General features: G+C 38.2%; 3 protein-coding genes across 3 annotated transcripts; 2 read left to right on the top strand and 1 right to left on the bottom strand.

Annotated features, from left to right (window-relative positions):
* Nucleotides 1-6,048: 6,048 nt before the first annotated feature.
* On the top strand, nt 6,049-7,328 carry LOC129235457 (dihydrofolate reductase-like). The gene is made up of 2 exons (XM_054869310.1): nt 6,049-6,766; nt 6,833-7,328. Exons 1-2 carry the CDS (start codon nt 6,687-6,689, stop codon nt 7,326-7,328), a joined length of 576 nt encoding a protein of 191 aa, XP_054725285.1. The 5' UTR covers nt 6,049-6,686.
* On the bottom strand, nt 7,316-7,903 carry LOC129235458 (succinate dehydrogenase assembly factor 3, mitochondrial). Its single transcript, XM_054869311.1, has 3 exons — nt 7,762-7,903; nt 7,590-7,699; nt 7,316-7,540 (listed from the first exon to the last, which is right to left on the bottom strand). Exons 1-3 carry the CDS (start codon nt 7,841-7,843, stop codon nt 7,349-7,351), a joined length of 384 nt encoding a protein of 127 aa, XP_054725286.1. The 5' UTR covers nt 7,844-7,903; the 3' UTR covers nt 7,316-7,348.
* A 2,517-nt stretch (nt 7,904-10,420) lies between these two features.
* Nucleotides 10,421-22,057, top strand: LOC129251268 (heat shock 70 kDa protein cognate 4). Its single transcript, XM_054890638.1, has 2 exons — nt 10,421-10,556; nt 19,739-22,057. The coding sequence occupies exon 2, from the start codon at nt 19,739-19,741 to the stop codon at nt 21,698-21,700; it is 1,962 nt and encodes a 653-aa protein (XP_054746613.1). The 5' UTR covers nt 10,421-10,556; the 3' UTR covers nt 21,701-22,057.
* Nucleotides 22,058-22,398: the final 341 nt, after the last annotated feature.

Genomic DNA, 22,398 nt, shown 5'->3' with positions numbered 1-22,398 from the left:
TTATCTCTAAAGCTTTTTCTATGATTGGATTTTTACGTCGTAATGCGGAATACTTTTCAGATCCCTTGACTTTGAAAGCACTCTACGTCTCCTTATTTCGAAGCCGACTAGATTATTGTTCTCTAATATGGAACCCATTCTATCAATGTCATATAAATAAGATTGAAAGAGTCCAAAAAGTCTTTACCAAATATGCGTTGTGTAAGCTGCGTTGGCCTAAAGGGCTCCCTAGTTATATAGGCAGACGCAAATTGATTGGACTGCAAAGCCTTGAGGACAGACGAATCTACTTTTCGATTCTCTTCGTGTATAATCTTTTAAATTTCAATATAAATTGCTGTGAGTTACAGAGTTTAATTACATATCAAACAAAGCACCATGATTTAAGGCAGGTTCGTTGATTTGTAGATCAACGGTATAGAACTAACTATGTCCTCAATGAACTAATGGTGAGATGCATTCGATTCTGCAACAATTATCCTAGCCTCGACTTTAGACTAAGTTTATATAATTTTAGGCAACAATTGTTCATAATCTTTAACTTATAATTAAAAATTGTCTAATATAGTCTGTAAGAATTATTTGTAGACTGAATAAACGAATAAATAAATGTAAATAAATGAATTTTTTTAAATATATATTCCTTCTCTCTCCCTCTCTCTCATTCTCTTTCGGGTCTCTCCCTCTTTCTTTGTCTGCCTTGAAAGTTTCACTTTTGTTATGTGTACTACGCTACACGCACTTTTTCTTTTTTTGCAATTTTGTGGTTTGAATATCACAATTTCAATAAAAATGTGCAAATAAACAGATCATTTTGACATTCAAACGACCAAATCCCAAGAAAAAATCAAATCAGCTACTTTATTAACATCGCCTTATACAAATTCGTCTAGCACGATACACAAGAATCAAGAATGACAGAATAAGGAACTAGTGATTCGCAGTGGACAAAGCTACAGACATGTCAAAATACCGCCATTCGGACAGCGACCGGGTGCCTCCTGATGTCTCCCATTCAACATCTACATAACGAGGCACAAATGCTCCCAGTAGTGGAGCACAACAAACTGCTCAGCAAGCAGTTCCTGCTGGGATGTTACCGCAGGTTTCACCCCTGCGGACACCTGCTTGAGCCTGAGCCGCCTCCCAGACACGTCAGGAGACACCTCTTAGACTACGCTAACGAAATCCAGGACAAAACTGACCGTAACCTACTGGACCGGACAGTATTTAGACAGTCAATAAACGACATCCACCGGGAGACCGTTACCACCTTCATGAACTCCCGTCCTGTGAATGCCGTAATCGGAGTCCAACCACCACCTATCGCAGATGAAGAGCTCCAGCTTCCCCGTGAGACTCGTGTAACACTGGCACAATTACGTTCTGCATACTGTAGCAGGTTAAACTCCTACATATCCAGAATCGGCCCCGACATACCAAACACATGTCCGGCATGTGAAGGTACCCCGCACGACACTAACCACCTCTTCACATGCCCCCTCAAACCGACTCATCTGGACCCAACCCGCCGAAACAACATGTTTCCTGGGCCTACCCCTAGATGAGCTAGGCGCAGACGACCGATGATATGCCTACACAGACAGGGCTACCTATGCTGATAAAACAACAGCAACAGAATAAGAGATTGCGTCTTCCGATATCGGTGTGACATCATCTCTTCAAATGAAAAAAACCAAATGAAGAGGAAGGGACACTCACCAACGTATTGTAGTCCCTTTCCGGTGCCCGTAAGATATACAAAATTAAGCAAAACTTATCCCGTAGAAAACAACTGCGTTCTTTTAGTTACATATTTAAACAATACATCGGTTTGTGTGTGTTTAGTTGTATCGACACAATGTTGCCATTGATATTTTTGCATACACAATTTTACACACGCCCGCATTATTATTTACAATTTTTCATTGTATAATAAGCCAAAGACAAAAACAACTAAATGCAAATAATTCATTTATATATAATTAGCATTATTCAACATTGTTTTTGAGTTATTTTAATAAAAATTAAAATTTGTTTAAGTTTATTTTGTAAATGATTTCGAAATGTACTGTTTGGCAACACTGTGTGGTGGGAGAGCAATACATTCCCATGGCAGCCGGTTCTACGTTGCCGGAATGACTCGGGTTTTTCCCGACCAAGGGCTGCCGCCCCAGCACACTAGCCCTGTCTAGTGTATCGTATATCACCCCACCCCTTACGTCACAGGAGCAAACTCTCGCGGCAATCCTGCTCCAAATGCTTCTCCTCAGGGCTGGAGTCGAATCCAACCCTGGGCCAGAAGTATTCTACTGCTGCGTCTGCCACAAACGGCTTCACCCGAACTCCACCTCGATTAGGTGCAATAAGTGCAACGGGTGGAGCCACCTTAAGACCTGTTCAGGCCTTAAGTCGCACAGGGAGTGGTCCACGCGGTATGTGGCCAAGTGTTGCTCCCGCCAACAGGCGTCTGATGCCTCCACGGCTACTACACCCCCTGATAGGACGGCACTACCAACCGCCACCACAACCCACACCTCCACGGTGACGAGCCTATCGGAGCAACACAACTCCCCTTCAACCCCTCCCATCCCTTCCTGCTCCAACCCCAGTGCGGGGACAAATCAGCAGCCCCTGGTTCCCCGTACAGCCTGTTCCGTGTGTCAGGCCGTAATACCTCGGAACCTGGTATCAGTCCAATGCAATTCCTGCAGTGGCTGGTGCCATTTTCGGAGATGTTCCAGCCTGCGCACCACCCGTGAGTGGACAACTGCCTACGTTGCCCCCTGCTGCAGAGCTCTGCACCCACTACCGCCCCTGGAGGCGCGGCCGCCCACCACCATCAGGCCGCAACAACCACAGTGGATTGCGCAGCAGGTCCAACGTACACAACCCCACGCGTCCCTCACCCCCCGGATTACACAGACCTCATCGAGAAGCTTCAAGCTTCTCCAGTTTAACTGCAACGGACTAACGAGTAAGGCCGACGAGATAGTTGACTTTATGAGCCGGCACAGTATTAAAATAGCTGCGGTCCAATTCGCATCACGATCTTTGGCATTCAAGCCTGCCAAATGATCGTAGGGGACAGCAATTGGCAGAGCAGATAGACGACTCGACATTCAGCACTGTGAACGACGACGCCCCCACCAGGGTAGTGGGCAATTGTACCAGCTCGCCTGACCTAACAAGGGCTAGCGCGGGTCTGATAAATAGCATAACGTGGCGACCTATGCTATCGCTCGCATCAGACCACTTGCCCATTATCGTCTCGATTGAGAGACCTGCCGACTTCGTTTCCGCGAATCACCGGTCCTATTTTAACTTTAAAAAAGCTAATTGGGCCGGCTTCACGGAATTCACTGAGGACACCTTCGCCGCTCTTCCCATCCCCACTGATGTGCGCGTGGGCGAACGCGCATTCCGCAAGGTGCTCACAGCTGCTGCGGCTCGTTTCATCCCAGCTGGAAGTTATAAGGACATCCGTCCTCATTTCCCAGCAGAAGCAGCCAGTTTAGCAAACGAGCGTGACCACCTACGCCAGGCCGATCCCGGGGATCCCCGCATAAGGGATCTCAATTTGGAGATCCGGCAACTGGTGAATCAACACAAGCGGACTAAATGGGTTGAGCACCTGAAGACTTGTAACCTCACCATCTGGGACCCCTGGGAGTAGGATACCTCACAAGGGTCTTCAATTTGTCCCTGGCCACTCTCATCATCCCTGACAAGTGGAAAGCAGGGAGAGTGGTCCCACTACTGAAACCTGGGAAACCCGCCAACCAAGGGGAGTCTTATCGGCCGATAACTCTCCTTTCCCCAGTAGTGAAGACACTTGAAGCCCTCCTACTCCCACTCTACACGACACACCTGGCCCCAGCCCCACATCAGCACGGATTCCGACGAGTGCACAACACCACCACTGCACTCACCGCCATAAACGCCCAGATAAATCGCGGGCTTAACCAAAACCGCCCCTGCGAAAGGACTGTCCTAGTAGCGTTGGACCTAAAGAAGGCTTTCGATACAGTCAGCCATTCCACGCTACTAGATGATATTTATCAGTCGACACTCCCGCCAGGGCTGAAGAGGTGGTCCGCGAACTACCTGAGCGGTCGGCACTCCTCAGTGATTTTTCGAGATCAAATGTCAAAGCAGAGGAAGATTAAGCAAGGCGTACCGCAGGGTGGTGTCCTTTCACCCTTGCTTTTTAACTTCTACATCTGGAAGCTCCCCCAACCACCAGCGGGAGTTTCCCTGATCTCATACGCTGACGATTGCACGATAATGGCGTCGGGCAATGACATCGATGGCCTGTGTTCCAAAGTGAACAACTACCTCACCGACCTTTCTCGCTTTTTCACTGCGAGGAATCTCCAACTTTCCCCCACCAAGTCCACGGCGACCCTTTTCACCACCTGGACAAAGGAGGTCAAGCTGTCCCTTAAGGTAAAAGTCGATGATACACCAATTCCGACTGTGAATAACCCCAAAATTTTGGGTGTAACCTTTGACAGCTTGCTCTCCTTCTCTGCGCATACAACCGCAATTGCCACAAAAGTCCAAAATCGCAACAAGGTCCTCAAATCGCTGGCCGGCAGCACTTGGGGCAAAGACAAAGAACTGTTGCTTTCGACATTTAAGGCAATTGGCCGGCCGGTTCTTAACTATGCTGCGCCTGTCTGGTCGCCTGGAACTAGTGATTCGCAGTGGACAAATCTACAGACCTGTCAAAATACCGCCATTCGGACAGCGACCGGGTGCCTCCTGATGTCACCCATCCAACACCTTCATAACGAGGCACAAATGCTCCCAGTTGTAGAGCACAACAAATTGCTCAGCAAGCAGTTCCTGCTCGGATGCTACCGTAGGTCTCATCCCTGCAGACACCTGCTTGAGCCCGAGCCGCCTCCCAGGCACGTCAGGAGACACCTCCTAGACTACGCTGGCGAAATCCAGGACAAGACCGACCGTAACCTACTGAACCGGACAGTATTCAGACAGTCTATAAACGACATTCACCGGGAGACCGTTACCACCTTCATGAACTCCCGTCCTGTGAATGCCGTAATCGGAGTCCAACCACCACCTATCGCAGATGAAGAGCTCCAGCTTCCCCGTGAGACTCGTGTAACACTGGCACAATTACGTTCTGGATATTGTAGCAGGTTAAACTCCTACTTATCCAGAATTGACCCCGACATACCAAACACATGTCCGGCATGTGAAGGTACCCCGCACGACACTAACCACCTCTTCAAATGCCCCCTCAAACCGACTCATCTAACCCCCCTCTCCCTCTGGACCCAACCTGTCGAAACAGCATGTTTCCTGGGCCTACCCTTAGATGAGCTAGACGAAGACGACCGATGATATGCCTACAACAAGAGCAATCAGCTGACTTCATTCTACGGAAAAAATCTAAAATCCCACGTCAACGATCTACGATACTGCGGAACGGAACGGTGATGAGGACTCCTTTACATGGGTCTTTCATTAGTTTCGTCGTGCCAGCTGATACGGGCGTACGTTTACGTTGGTGAATGTGAGCACCATAAGCGAAGCCAATGAAAACTGTCAAACACAACAGCAGCACTTCATTAGTTTGTTTAATTTAAAAATCACAAATCTAAAATAATGCAAATGGCGCGGCAAAATGAAAATTGAGTTATCAAACTACGAAATGACAGCTTATGTTGAGACAGTGATTGCAAGAAACTCGATACGGCAGATTTATTTTAGCAGTGAAATACGCGATCTCCACCTGACATAACTTAATCTGTAGAAGGTGTAGATATGGGGTAATTCAGCGTCGTTGCTACCAGATATTACCTTTTTTTCTTTAGCCGGTTCTACGTTAACGGACCAAGCTAACTAACGTCAATGAAATTGACAATCGAGACAGCGAATTGAATGAAGTTAGTAATTCATTCCATGAAATATTTCAAGTCTTATATTATCAATATACGTGAATAAATGGGCTGTCATTTTGCATGTTCGACAGTAAATTGAAATTTTTTGTGACAGCATCTTTGATAATTTTAGTCTTCCAGGGTATGCATTTCCCTTCTTTGCAAAAAAGGACTCACCGAGAATCTCTGTGTCCTTCTTTCCTCTTCGTCGTATAAATCAAGATACATATGTTTTCGAACAATCAAGAGCGCGGACACAACGTACTTGCCTACATTTCCAAAATTACTATAGCTTAACATGGCAATGCCCACACTTAAAATATTGTTGTCGCATTCAATCAAATTAGATATATAGTTGTTATAAAATGATCAATTGGGTGTCGAGATGTTGAGTAAAGACGTGTAGATTCTACAAGAATTGCCCAATATTTTAGAATGAACATAAAGAACTTTAATCATCTTATTCAACTAGTTGGTAGACAGAAATTATACACATTTAACCATTCTGTATATGAGGAGGAATTATCTATTTTTATAACTAGAACAATTTATTCATATTTAAAAAAATAACAAAAAAATCACTCAGTGATATGCAAACGCACTATCGTCCCTCAATTGACAAAATCGCCAAAAATAGATTTGCCACCTTCTATAGTGGCTTTTAATGAGAAGAAATGATCGATATTTGAGGTGCTTCCACGATATTTTCTATCGTTGGTAACAATTTCAGCAGCTTAATTGTTTTTGTAAGCGTCCCGCTTATTATCATATAACATGTTGAAATTTAACTTAATCGTCGCGGTTTGCGAGAATTCCGGTATTGGCCTAAACGGTGAATTACCATGGCGTCTTAAGTATGTAATATTTCTGCGAATTGTAGATTGTCTTTTCTACTTGATTACAAATCTTATTTCTAACAGATCGGAGTTGAAATACTTTTCGACCACAACTAGACGCCGGCAAAATCCCAAGAAGCACAATGTGGTGATAATGGGACGAAGAACGTATTATGGCATACCTGAAAATAAACGACCACTTTTTGATCGCGTAAATGTCGTATTGAGTACGACACTCAAATCAGCCGAATTGCCAGAAAATGTCTTATTGCATTCTAGTTTAGAGGCGGCAATGCAGCATTTGGAACAGTCCGATCAACAGGAGCAAATTGATACGGTTTGGATTGTTGGCGGTAGCCAAGTATACAAAGAGGCCATGGATTCGCCACGCTGTCATCGACTATACTTAACTAAAATTCTCAAAGATTTTAAATGTGACACGTTCTTTCCTAATATCCCTGCCGATTTTCAAGAGGTTGAACCCGATCCAGAGATGCCACTGGGTATTCAACAGGAAGGGTGCATTCAATATGAATATAAAGTGTTAGAAAAGCAAGGAAATGCCAATTATATCGAGTAGCAATTTGAAAAAATGTTTTTTTATTTCCCTTTCACATCTTCAACTGTAATTTTGTCACCTTCAACGCCTTTAGCAGCTAACATGAGCTCATATAATTGAACGACTTGATCGTCTTTAAGCATTTCAACGGTACTGGTGTCCAATTCATCACCTATTGCCCCAGTTGGTTTACCTTTCAATCCTAGTTGTGAGGTGATCGTTACTGCGTATTTCTGTAAAATGGAAAGTAATACATGATTTAGTATATTGTAAATATCTTACGGCCCATTCCGTCATAAATAGTTGCGCCTCCATAGGTGCACATGTGAGATGCCGCCTAAATTCATCGCGTGCATATTTATCACCTAAATCGCGCAATTCCTCTGGCAAGCCTGCAGGTGAAGTGTAATTAATAAGACGTGAAGAAAAATTATGATATGACAATAAAATCTACCTCTGTGCAAGCGTAATATTGTCTTATATAAAATACGCACCTTTTGTGCGTGATTTAGTTGATCTATTATTATTTTAGACATTTATTTATAATAGTAATAATTTGGTATTTATGATTATGGGCGGTTAACTAACAGCTGATGATAAATACCTTTAAACCAAAATTTGAGGAATAGTTGAGATAACCACTAATACGCAAACACATAGAAAACGACACAATTTCGAATATACACACATTGACGTCGGACGACGACAGACAGAATTTACCTAATACTAAAAGACACGTTTTTACGAATGCAATTATTTAGACGACAACACGACACTTTGACTACACGGCTTAGTTTCAATTTATTTCTAATTTGGACAGCGGCATGAATAGATACGTATATTAGTGTCACTAAGAAGTTGAATTTTAAATTTGTTAGCTTTAATAAATCTTACAATATTTAATAAAAAACCCAAGGCTTACACAAATAAATCGATTTACAGCTTTTTCAAACATAAATTTTATAGATGTGAGATATATTAATGTGGTAGAACGCGGCTGCTTTGGAAATAATTGAGAAGATAACTTTTAAGTCGGTATTTGCAGACAAGGAAATTTTTCTGCCGTTTTCTAAATTCTACTTGCTTTGTGTAAATATGTCTTCTAAATGCTCGATAGACACAGCGCATTCGTTGCGGCAATGTATTTGACTGACGTGACGTGTAAAATGGGTTTACAATGAAAGTAATGCCGCATATAAACAAAAAAAATAGATGTTCCTGCCGTGAAAGTAAATATTATATTTCGTTGTAAATATATTATAGAATGAATCTTTATTAAAGTAAAAAAGGGTTTTGATACAATTTATGGTAGACGTAGACGGTGAAAGGTAGGGGTGTATTTAAATTTCATTTTATACCTATAGCAAACACCACCCATAAAAATTTTGTGTGATACAGAAATGTTTTTCTTTAAACATTTGGCATGCCGGCATAACGTACGTCTTCAACTCAAATACACGTAATGTATTTTGCTGTTAGTTAAATTTAATGTCACAAAGAATCCATTGTGACCCACAAAACAACCAGAAGTCGTTTTCTTATAAGAAAAGTTCTACATTAGACATTTCGATACAACCAAAAATTCGAAGCCTTAATTTTTTGTTCTCTCATAGTAGATAAAAATGCTAAATTTCTTAAATTTCGGGTTATCTCACTGATAAAACATATATGTACACATGTGTGTGTATGTCCGCATATATGTACATATATGTGTACATAAGTCATCTTTTCACCATATTTGTGACGAATGGTGGTTGCTTTCTTGGATGCTGCATGTAAGTTTGTATGCATGCAGTTTGATATGCAGATATTAGTTTGACTTTGTTAAAGGAATTTAATGGTATTGTAACAAAAGTATGTCTAATTAATTTTTATCAAATTGATAACTAGTTTTCAATATTATTTATTGTTCATTTTATTGAACAAATAATGAATAAAATAACTTTAGGTGGAAAATAAAGGAACAAAATGAGATTATTAAATGATTAATAAATGTATTTAACCAGTAGATATTAAAAAAAACTGAAATTAGTTCTAATTTAATTATCCCTATTATTAGAATGATAATCAAATACGTAAACAAAGAGGTACAACAAAATGATAAGCATATACATATTTTATTTCAGCTCTAACCCTCCTATTTTCCAATTGCGTGGTGAACATTTGGCAAAAAATTTCTACCACCTGGAATAGACGCGCCTTGGTTTATCCCGCCAATACACACTAAGTTGGTCCAGGTGGAAACAAATTTTTAAAACCTTACAGGTTCCTGTGGTGTTTCGTATCCATTCATCCATTTACGAAATTAACTTAACTCGGCATCCCATGAAAATGGAAGAAAAGTTCCAGGCCGGAACTGTGTTGCATTTTTCACTTAGTTCAGGCCCATAAATCTCCCTTTAATAAGAAATATTTTTCGTTTAATACAATATAAAATAAGTTTATAAAAGTAGTAATGTGACAATTTCTGATTTTTTTACCTTAACTAAATTTTAGTTCTTACTAGAAAAATGAGAAATGAGATAGACACATTGATAACATTTCGGAAAGTAGTGCAGTTCCATAGATAATTTGAAAAGTACAATTTTGTTGTTTTTTAAGGAGACTTGTACTCAATTCTTTAAAAAATTCAAACGGATATTATATGTATTGCATTGTATTATCAATGTAATATTTCGACTTAGGCGTATTTCTAAGTTGGGCGGGAATCCTTTGTTGCGTGTTTAGTCAAGCTGCTCCTCCAATTTGTGGTGTGTCCGTCTTAATGATATTCTACCGATGTTATATCGCCACCGAACGGCAAAGAGTTTTTAGGAGGAGCTTTTTCGTAGCAGGAATACATTTGGAGGCTTGCAATTACCTAACGAGGGTGGACGCAATAAAAGAAATAATTTCATGGCAATAGTGAGCTTCGGTCCTAGGCTCCACCGAATGGTAAACACCCTTAAAATTCTTTGGCTATGGCGGCCGCCAATTAAGGACACAAATTAAGAACTAAGCAAATTCTTGTAAATCTTTGTACATTTTTTTCCCTTTTCCAGTTAAAATGCAACACTCCGCAGAACATGCTAGAATATTTTTCATGGATAATTTATAAAAACTGTTGGAAGAAGCGCGCTGCCACCATTCCTTGAAAAAGTGTGTGTAAGATCAGACGCGTAGAACGCGAGATATAAAGTTAAAGAAAGTGAAGTAGCAAATTGCGATTATTTAATTTAAGTGCATTTTAAATAAAACAGTACAATAAAGGTAAGTAATAACTACATTTTAAAATCTGAAATATGTTGGACGTTGGAAATTTGCTGAAGGTGTGAAATTTTTTTTTTCTGGTAAACGCGTGTAATATAATTTATACACGTGGTTACTTAGTAGCTGCTTTAGGTAAATGTGAAATTAAAATATACCATAAACTATTCACATGACTTGCGGCATTGTTCAGTGTTTGTCCTCTTGGAGAAAAAGAAAAGACTGAAAACTGAAAATTTGAGGTTCATCGGACTTACCGCAAGTTTTTGCAATGACATTGGGCGTGAACTTTGGAGCAGGATTATTAGCAGGGCATGGGCAGTGTCGGTGTATAATTAAAATTAAAATTTTTTTTTAAGTACAGGCAGTATGTCCTCAAATATTGATTTTACTACCCGCAAACCATAACATTTGTTTGAACGCAATCTCTAACCTTAATCTTTTTATTTTCATGTGGTTTACACATTTTATGGTTTCCTTTACTATGAAAGTTCTACCATTTTATTCGACACGTTTTTTTATTTTGTACATATGCATCGACGGCATGTTATGTCTCTTTAGCACTGGAAATTTCCGTTTTGTCAGGTTTGTAGGGTAACGTTGTGTTAGATTAGGGTATGATTATTCATACCGTATTTGCTTTTGTTGAGAAGTTATTTGTCGTTTTTTCTGTGACTCATCGTTGTTCTCCGAGCTGAATTTTCGCGATGCCATACAAGCAAAGCAGCCATTACAGTATGTGAAAGAACGCATCATGCTTGTTTGCTTCGTGGATTTTTTATTTTTTTTTTTTGCAAGGCTTTGTTGCTTAGTTGTAAGATGTAAAATATGTATAATATGGTACGTCTCAGGTATAATGATTTTACCGGTAATTATCCACTTTTTGGGGTGTATGGAAAAGTTTTATGATAATTCGTCAAGGGAAGTACCAATCGATGCATATTAATAATCTAAAGTAGCGAAATACATTTTTTTCACTCTTAAAAAGTAAATAACAAAAATACTTTAATGGTGTTGATCTTTTCAATTATTTCATACACTTAGGGTATTAAACTTCTTCACCTTCTCTTTACATATATGTGGTATTAAACTTGAACTGTACTTACCCCATGAATTCAGTAAATATTGGCAACAACATAAATATATTGTTAATGAAAATGTAACAATGTTAGAGGTGAACGAAAAATTAACTTGGTTTTACCCCCCCTATTGAATTTTTTTTTTTTAATAGAGTTTCTTAATTCAGGGTCAATTTCTTAATATTGCAGCATTTACATATTTACTAATATATCTGCGGTCAAATTTACATATACATATCGCACCCTAAATACAAAAGGGTCACAACTCAAAATACTAAGATTTTCAGGAGAGACGAAAAACGTTTTATGTAAAAATTATTGTAATATTTAAAGAAAATATTGTTCCATCATGAAAATATACAACATTGAAGAAGGTTCTACTATATTTTTTTCAATTTTATATTATGTTTGCGAAAATAAAACAAAATTTTGATTTATGACTCTTTAACTGAAATTTTTTCGATTAACTAGTGATATTATCTTAAGTTGTGCCTTTTTAACTGATAAAATGTTTTAATTTTATAAGTTTCCTAACCTAATTGAACTCACTTTTCACAACTAAAGAGGCACAATGCAAAATAATATACGACGAAATTTATCACTTTTTACAGTTATAGAGGCAGAACTCAAAATAAAACTCTTTATGTGTAATAAAAGTAATCAGCTGTTCTTGAGCCCATTAACGCAACTCAAAATAATTCTCTTTAGTTGATCGTGCAAAAGCAACACACTTGACATAAAAATAGACATAACTGTATTTTTCCAGTTAAAGAAGATAGTTATGTGAACGAAATATTTGCAGCAGTTAGAAATGTGTACTCTGAATTAATTTATGCAAAAAACTCAGTTTTGGAAAATTTTGAGTTGTGACCCTTTTGTATTTAGGGTGCGATATGTATGTATTTACATATATGGTGTGTTCAAAAAATAAGACGAACCGTGAACGTATCTTCGAAACGAATATACCAACATAAAAATTATAATAATCGGAAGTCGAATGTACGTAGCCCGCGAAATTTGACACTTTCGCCTTATATCAATATATACTTTACTGATGCTACTGTAACATAAAAATTAAAAATGCAAAAAGAATTGTCTACTTCAATCACAAGCCCTTCGTCGACCAATACACTAAGTTTTCCCTTAAAAATTGTGTTCAGTCGCTACAATTTTGGGTGCCTATTATTTTTTCTCTCTGAAGAATTGCAGGCTTAGGATAGCTGTCTAATCCTATTCATCGCTCTTAGACCATGCTAGAACTCTGTGGTCCACCAAGAATTTCTGCAACTCATCCTTCTTCATGTTGATGAAGGAAGTGATAGGCAATTTACGTTTAATAAAGTTAGAGCGTAGTTGCGAAGCTCATGGTTAAAATAAAAATTTTATAAATTTAATGTTGGCAATAAAAATGATCAATAGTTGAAATCCGTTATATCGATCATTATGCAGTAATTTTTTTGTTCGGCATTCAAACATTGTTTAGCCTTATTAAGTTATCAGTATTTCCTAATATTTTTGGTAAATATTCGTACAATTAAAATAAAGGGTGGTTGAATTTTAAGGGCCGATGTTGAATGTGAACCACACCTAATCAAGTTTTTTCTGCATTTCATTTGACATTTTTCAATTTCAGACTAACTCAATTTGAACCATGGAAAGATACACAATCGAGCAACGCGTTAAAGTTATTCAGGCTTATTATGAAAACGGGTGTTCAAATCAAAATGCATATCACGCACTTCGTGATTTTTTCGGTCAAGATAATCGTCCAAATGTGCGTACGATCGGAAAAATTGTGCAAGAGTTTGAGCAAACCGGGTCTGTAGGACATGTGAAAACAGCAGTGCATGCTCGTACAGCTCGTACTGCAGAAAATGTTGCTGCAGTTCGCGATAGTGTGATTGAAAACATAGATGACTAGATACGAAACTTTCTCGTGAGAGCGCTGAAAAGTGTGCATTTTTTATATCAGGGCTTCTTAAACTTTTTTATATAGCGACCCCCTTCAAGCTTAGGAAATTTTAAACGACCCCCTCCTCCATATAATGAAATATTATATATATTAACCGTAGATGTAGATGTAATATCACACTATTTTACAATGTAAATAAAATAAGGATTAAAGAATACGTACCCATTCATTTCACATATATATAACTGGAAACGTTGACGGGATATCGGTCGTAATAAAACACAATAAATAGAACGACATAAAACTATATATGTATATATTTATTCAATAGAAGAAATAAACTTTTGTAACAATTTTTTTTAATAAAAACATATTAACATCAAACAATATTAATGTGACGGATGTGATTGTTTATTTTTACACAAATAATTAAATCTAGGCTCAATTTGAGTTAGTGCAGATCGTAATAAATTTTCAACGTTTATTAAAGTTGAACGGTATTTTGATTTTATGTAAGTTAATGTGGAAAAGGCTGATTCACATAAATATGTTATACAAAATGGCAGTAATTTGTTCATTGCCATTTCCGATAGTAGGGGATATTCTGATTTGATTTCTATCCAAAATTCATGTACAGGCACTTGAGAAAATCTGAGTCGCAAGGTAGTATCACTTGTTAATTCGACAAATTCTTCTTGTGCTTTTAAGTGTGCCATTTCAATTGAAAATGGATTGCAAATCCATTGTTGTGTATCGATATCATTGGGGAAAATACCTATGCATGTAAACTCCCATATCCTTCAAATGATTAACTATAATTTTTGTTATAGGAGTATCCTTTTTTGAAATATTGTTACTAATTATATACTCGTCAGTAAATGGAAACATTTCGAGCGATCCACTTTCCACTCTGTTCTTCCATATAAGAATTTTTTTAACAGAGGCCTCAAGTTTATTTTTTAACATAAACATATTAACGCACACTCCCTGCATTGATAAATTCATATCATTGATTTTATCAAAAATATCTGCCAAATAGCATAGCTTGAGAAGCCATAAATTATCGTGAAAGTTATCGGCCAAATTAGAATTTTGCTCTGTTAGAAATATAAGAACTTCATCTTTTAAAAATAATAATCGTTTCAAACTTCGACCTCTTGATAGCCACCTAACTTCAGCATGTAGCAATAAACTTGTATAATCCGAATCCATATCAATGCACAAATTTTTAAGCAATCGACTATTAAGTGCTCGACTTTTAATAAAGTTAATGATTTTGACTGCATCAAAAAACACAGTGTTTAATTGTGGTGCAATTTTTTTAACAACAAGTGCCTCTCGGTGAATCATACAATGTGTAAATGTAATATGATCATTTCCAGCTTTAACAAATGCTGTAAAACCAAGATCTTGTCCGGTCATTGCTGCAGCACCGTCCGTGCACACACCAACACAATTTTTTCAATTTAATCCTTCTTTTTCAAAAAACTCATTTACTTTTTTATATATATCTTTTCCCCGAGTATGACCTTCCAGAGGACGACAAAACAGTATATCTTCATGAATGCTTCCCTCATAAATATATCTTACAAAAAGTAACAACTGTGCCATTTTTGAAATGTCTGTCGACTCGTCCAGTTGTATTGCAAAAGTTGAGCTGTCTTTAAGCCTCATAAGAAGCTGTTGAAACTGATCATTGCTAATGTCTGAAATTCTTTTGGACACAGTGTCATTTGATAATGGAATTTTACTAATTTCAGCAGCATACTGTTTTCCATGAACAATTTCAGACATTCTTATAGCTGCAGGTAGTAAAAGTTGCTCTCCAATAGTAAAAGGCTTTTTCGTTTTTGCTATCAAATACGAAACTTCATACGATGCCAATAGATATTTATTATTCAAAGTAACATACTTCTCCAAAGTGTTTTTTTCTTTATTTGATGTTTGCAAAAGACGCTCAAAATATTCTTTTGGCTTTTTTGATAACGTTGCATGTTTAGTATTCAAATGACGTCGCAGTTTTGACGGTTTCATGCTTTCTGCAGCCAAAACTTCTTTGCAAATTAAGCACACTGGTTGTTCTTCATTGTTGTGAGAAGAGCATGTGAAGCCATACTGCAAATATGATTCGTCATATTTTCTTTTTTTTGTTTTGCTAGAAGTCGCGCGTTGTATTTATTATTTTAAATGCTACTTCCATATTTTCATTTATAGGCCCTACATAACAGTTTTGCATTGCCACTTTTTTCAAAAAATAGTTATAATAAAACTACAATAGTATACTACAACTGTATACTAATTTTAAAATTTTATTTATAATGATTGAAAAGTATCAGATCTTTGCGACGCCCTTTCGGTAGTCACGCGACCCCCCTGGGGGTCACGACCCACAGTTTAAGAAGCCCTGTTTTATATCATTCGCCAGTATTGCCACACCAGTAGAAACGTGAATTGGGTATTTTTGAACGAAAAGTTGGGAATTTTGCAGTTTCCACACCACCACTGAGGTTAATATATAATGCGCAGTTGCCTAGTAGCCTTATATCACCCGTATACACCTACATATAATAAAAATAAGCACAATCAGCATAAAATACATAAATAAGCTAAAAAATCAAAAATATTCAAATGGAATTATTCTAAATTGATATAAAAATGCTATATAATAATAATAAAGTAAAGAAAATGTATAAATAAATATATAAAATATTGCACTTTTTTAATAGATGGTGGTTAAGTTTCAAGGACCCGTGTTGATTTTGAATAAAATACAATTTTTTTTAGGAAATTATTGTCATTTCTTTTTATTATGATAATATTGGTATGGCCGATGTTGAATGTGAACCACTCCTAAACTTCAACGACACCGTTGGACTTCTTTCTTTAGGGTTATTTGAAAGGAAAGGTGTACGTCGATAAGCCAGCAACAATTCAAGAGCCAAAGGATGAGATAATTCGGCACATTAACGGCATAGAACCTCAATTATACCTCAGGGTTATCGAAAATTTGGAGCATCGGATGAAGGTGTGCAGCCGAGGCCGCGGTGGTCATTTGGCCGATATTTTGTTCCATACGTAATTGAGGCATACCAATATTATCATAATAAATAGAAATGACAGTTGTATTTTATTCAAAATCAACTCCGGCCCTTGAAACTTAACCACCCTTTATATTGTCATGTGTAAAGAGAAAGTGAAGTTTAACCCCGGAACCGAATCGAGCAGCTTATTGTAGCTAATGGAAATTTTATTGAATATTTTTATCGATATAAATAAGCTACTTCTTGAAGTTTCATTAAATTATGTCCAAAATTAAAGCTAATTATAATAGTTTTACTCTCAAGTTGTTTTCAAATACAGTACGTGCGTATGTAATTCTGCTTTTAGCCTTTTCAAAGCGAAACGACAGATTTGTACCCGCCATTTATGGTAATTCAGCATAACTTGTTTTGTAAAATTACTTAATATTGAGTAATAAAAGTACTTTTTAAATAACGTTCGGTATTCTCTTATCCGAGTACTTTAGCTAGCTAGGATTCCCGATCAATTTAGCTGAATTCGTGTGAATGATTATTGCGTTGTTATGAATTGTATTTGTACAGGGTGGCTGATGAAAGCCGCTACCAAAAAAAATTTAATAACTTTTTTTCATTTTAAGTTATCTGTTCCATTTTTGTTTTAATTTGCAGATTGATCTTTAAAATTTATTAAAAGGGATAACTGGACAAATGGATAACTGGACAACAATTTGGATAGTCCGCCGCTATCACGCACTGGAGTCCGTAGTTTTGGTACAGAGAGAGTACAGGCGGATGTTTTGCGGCGATCCCCCGAGCAGATGGACCATAATGAGACTGGTGAATAATTTTGCTGAGCAAGGAACAGTCGCAAGAAGGCCTTATCATCGAAACCCACCAGTTCGGACGGAGGAAACGATCGCTGCTGTAGCTGCAGCTATACAAAGCAATCCAAGGGTTTCAACAAGAAGCTTATCTGCTCAACTTGGTGTCAGCCGACAGTCTTTGCAAACAATAATGCACAAAAATTTAGACTTATTTCCCTACAAAATTCAAATGGTTAACAAACTGAATGCAGCAGACTTGCCGATTCGCTTGGAATTTTGCCAGAAGATCCTGCAAATGGTGGAAGAAGACCAAAACATGTTAAACTGCCTTTTCATGTCTGATGAGGCCCATTTCGATTTAAACGGCAATGTGAACAAACAAAATTGTCGAATATTGAGTACTTCTAACCCACAGATACTCCACGAGACGGAATTGCATCCTCTTCGCGTTACAGTGTGGTGTGCGGTTTCTTCACGCTGTATTGTCGGGACTTATTTTTTTGAAGAAAATGGTCACACCGTTACGGTTACTGGATACCGTTATTTGAAAATGCTGAAAGAATTTTTCTATCCAGAACTACGCCGAAAGAGAATTCCTTTCAACTCTGTGTGGTTTCAACAAGATGGGGCAACGTCTCACATAGCCCAGACTGTTATGACAGAGTTGCGACGAAAATTTCCCAATAAATTGATTTCAAGAAACTCCGAATTTCGTTGGCCCCCCAGGTCGCCTGACCTTACTGCACTTGACTTTTTCTTGTGGGGTTTATGTAAACAAGAAGTTTATAAAACAAAGCCAACAAATTTGGATGAACTAAAACAATCCATTCGGGCAACAATTGCGGCTATTCCTGTCGCAACTCTCAAAGCAGCAATGAACAACTTTTTACTAAGATGCCGCACTTGTGTCAACGAGCATGGGGGGCATTTAAATTCAATTATTTTTAAAACTAGTTAAGCTACATTTAATAAAATTCAATGACCTTCAACTTGAAAAAATAAATGAATTCCATACACTAAAAAAAAAGTTATTTGAGTTTCTTAATGTAGCAAAATTCATCAGCCACCCTGTATTAAGCACATATTACTTATTTAGTAATTCTCTCATAGTTGATTGCCTTTATCATTGCCAAATATTCATTGATCGATAAGATTTGTTGTACTCTGCTTTATTTTTCGCATGTACATACATATGTATGTTGTGAATTCGTTTTCGTTACAGTTTGCCATCATGATGTTTCAACTTTACTACGAGTCTTTCGAAATTGTTAGTATCGTTGTACTCGCATTACTCATGAGCACTTCGTTTATTTGCCAAACGTTGATTAATACGTTCTTACAAACAGATGACGTGTTGCCAAGCGACTTCATGTTTTACCATTTTAGTCTCAAAATTATTGATTGTATATTCCAAACAAGATCTTTTATACAATCAAACAAAGGAATTGTATCGAGGAAGACATTAAGTGTTCAGGAAATTATTAATAATTAATACAATTAGTACGATTTCTACAATGCCCTGGCGATTAAGGCAATAATCCATAGATGTTTAAATAACAAACATTGATTCCGTAAAATCCAACTCATTCCGATTTTTGACTTTACTAAAGATGTAAACATTGGGCATATCCTTGCAAGATTGAACATTTTTGGCGTGAACAAACAAAATTTTAAAGTTCTCGAGTCATTTTGTTTCGAACTATAATAAATAAACAAATTTACATGACATGTAACAAAACATTAATGTAGGTTTGTAGGTTCTCTTAATTCTTTACTGACATTTAAAATATATATTTGGGGAATGGGGCTTCATTGTTAGGGTTAGGTAGTTAATATGGTACTTGTAAAGTGACAGTGATTTCTCCTTTCTTTATAAAAAAGCTAAAAGCTATAAAAGATAAAATCTGCAAAATGCCCATTTTTGTATGTCAAATATGCTGAGAATGCCCTCATAACAGACGTAAGTAACTAAACTTGACTACGCCAGGTCAATATCTAAATTCCACGCCTTGATAAAATGTATATATATATAAGTTCATTTGGGCGTGTTTTCAACCTTGATAGGATGAGCAATTAAAATTAAAGAAAAAAACACCAAAAGCAAACATGTTTCTTTTTTTTTTTGTGAAACTGATAAGAAATTTACAGTTTATATTATTTTGTACGCCCTTTTCTATTTGTTCCATTTTATAATTTTGTTGACATGTTTGCTTTCCTTAAATTTTCAAACGATCAGCAAATTGCTCCACGTCTTTAACGCTTTTCCCTAATTCCGTTTTACAAACAAAATTTGCAGAAATAGTAACATTAAACTTTTACAATAATCACTATTTTCCATTTTAAATTTCAGATGTCTAAAGCTCCTGCTGTTGGTATTGATTTGGGTACTACCTACTCTTGCGTGGGTGTATTCCAGCATGGCAAAGTTGAAATTATTGCCAATGACCAGGGTAATCGCACTACCCCATCATATGTTGCCTTCACCGAAACAGAGCGTCTGATCGGCGATGCTGCCAAGAATCAGGTTGCCATGAACCCCACTAACACGATTTTCGATGCCAAACGTTTGATTGGCCGCAAATTCGACGATGCCAACGTTCAATCTGATATGAAGCACTGGCCCTTCGAAGTGGTTAATGTTGATGGCAAACCAAAGATTAGCGTCACCTACAAGGATGAGAAGAAGACTTTCTTTCCTGAAGAAATTTCATCGATGGTGTTGACCAAAATGAAGGAGACCGCTGAGGCTTATTTGGGCAAGACAGTTACCAACGCTGTCATAACTGTGCCCGCCTACTTCAACGATTCTCAACGTCAAGCTACCAAGGATGCTGGTACCATTGCTGGTTTGAATGTATTGCGTATTATTAATGAGCCAACTGCCGCTGCTATTGCTTACGGTTTGGACAAAAAGGCTACTGGTGAACGCAATGTGTTGATCTTCGATTTGGGTGGTGGTACTTTTGATGTGTCCATTCTGTCCATCGATGATGGTATCTTCGAGGTTAAGTCGACTGCTGGTGACACACACTTGGGTGGTGAAGATTTCGACAATCGTCTCGTCACTCACTTCGTTCAGGAGTTCAAGCGCAAGCACAAGAAGGATCTGACTTCCAACAAGCGTGCTCTGCGTCGTCTGCGCACAGCTTGTGAGCGCGCGAAGCGTACTTTGTCTTCATCCACTCAAGCTAGCATTGAAATCGACTCGTTGTTCGAAGGTGTCGATTTCTATACCTCGATCACTCGTGCTCGTTTCGAGGAATTGAACGCTGACTTGTTCCGCAGTACCATGGATCCTGTGGAAAAGGCTTTGCGTGACGCTAAATTGGATAAGTCGGCCATTCACGATATTGTGCTGGTCGGTGGTTCAACGCGTATTCCCAAGGTGCAGCGATTGTTGCAAGATTTGTTCAACGGCAAGGAGCTGAACAAGTCGATCAATCCCGATGAGGCCGTAGCCTATGGTGCTGCTGTGCAAGCTGCCATCTTGCACGGTGACAAATCGCAAGAAGTACAAGATTTGTTGCTGCTCGACGTTACTCCCCTCTCCCTGGGTATTGAAACCGCTGGTGGTGTGATGAGTGTATTGATCAAGAGGAACACCACCATTCCAACCAAGCAGACTCAGACCTTTACTACCTACTCGGACAATCAGCCCGGTGTGTTGATTCAGGTATATGAAGGTGAACGTGCTATGACGAAGGACAACAATTTGCTGGGCAAATTCGAACTGTCTGGTATTCCACCAGCACCACGTGGTGTGCCACAAATTGAAGTCACCTTCGATATTGATGCCAACGGTATCTTGAACGTAACCGCTCTGGAACGTTCCACCAATAAGGAAAACAAGATTACCATCACTAACGATAAGGGCCGTCTGTCAAAGGAGGATATTGAGCGTATGGTCAACGAGGCCGAGAAATACCGCACTGAGGATGAGAAGCAAAAGGAGACAATCGCCGCCAAGAACTCGTTGGAGTCATACTGCTTTAACATGAAGGCTACTTTGGATGAGGAGAACATGAAGACTAAGTTGTCCGAATCAGACCGCACCACCATTTTGGACAAGTGCAACGAAACTATCAAATGGTTGGATGCTAACCAACTGGCTGAGAAAGAAGAATACGAGCACCGTCAAAAAGAATTGGAATCCGTGTGCAATCCAATTATTACCAAGTTGTACCAAGGAGCCGGTGGTGCTCCAGGTGGTATGCCCGGCGGTATGCCTGGTGGCTTCCCAGGAGCAGGTGGTGCTCCAGGTGCTGGTGCAGCTGGTGCCGGTGCAGGTCCCACCATCGAGGAGGTCGACTAAGCAATTCGTTGCGATTAAGCAGTATAAACAAAAAAACCGATCTTTACCTACCACTTCGAGTCTCTCCTGAATAGTTACAACAAAACAACAATAAAAAACATTTCCAATTGTATGCACTTTTTTGCCTGAATAAACAAGAAACAAGTTACCAAAAACCATATACTACACAAACATATAGAAATTGCGCTTATGTAACCATTTAGAAATGTAATAAATAATACAATTTATGCAAAAACAAGATCTGCTATATGGACACATTTCAAAAGTAACTGAAATAGAATTACCAGCACACGCCTGTGTGTGCACACGAAAATATTCAAGTAAAAGTTCTAAATAAAGCGATTGTTTCAAAATCAATCTATGTTGCTTTTAATTTACGTTTTATATTTGCGTGTAAAGGTGAATGGGGAATTGGGGTAAATGATTAAAATTCCTAATTTAGCTGTATAAAATATTAATTGCAAACCATTTTGTAAAATTGTCTATTTTGGGTCATCTGATGAAGTCGTCCGCGAATGCTCTTAATTGCCTATTTTCTGTTTTTGACGGTTCTTCGCAAGAATAATGTAATATAAAAGATTGTTCCTTCCTACGGGCCTTGACATTAGTACAGAAAATAAACAAGAAGAAGGATAAACGAAAGTGAGAGGAAAGCCAGTAATCAGAGATCGTTTTCAAAACACGATGAAGTGTGATAA

Source organism: Anastrepha obliqua, chromosome 1, assembly GCF_027943255.1.
Source record: "Anastrepha obliqua isolate idAnaObli1 chromosome 1, idAnaObli1_1.0, whole genome shotgun sequence".
In the NCBI taxonomy this organism is placed as follows: domain Eukaryota; kingdom Metazoa; phylum Arthropoda; class Insecta; order Diptera; family Tephritidae; genus Anastrepha; species Anastrepha obliqua.
This window is presented reverse-complemented; position numbering and strand designations above follow the sequence as displayed.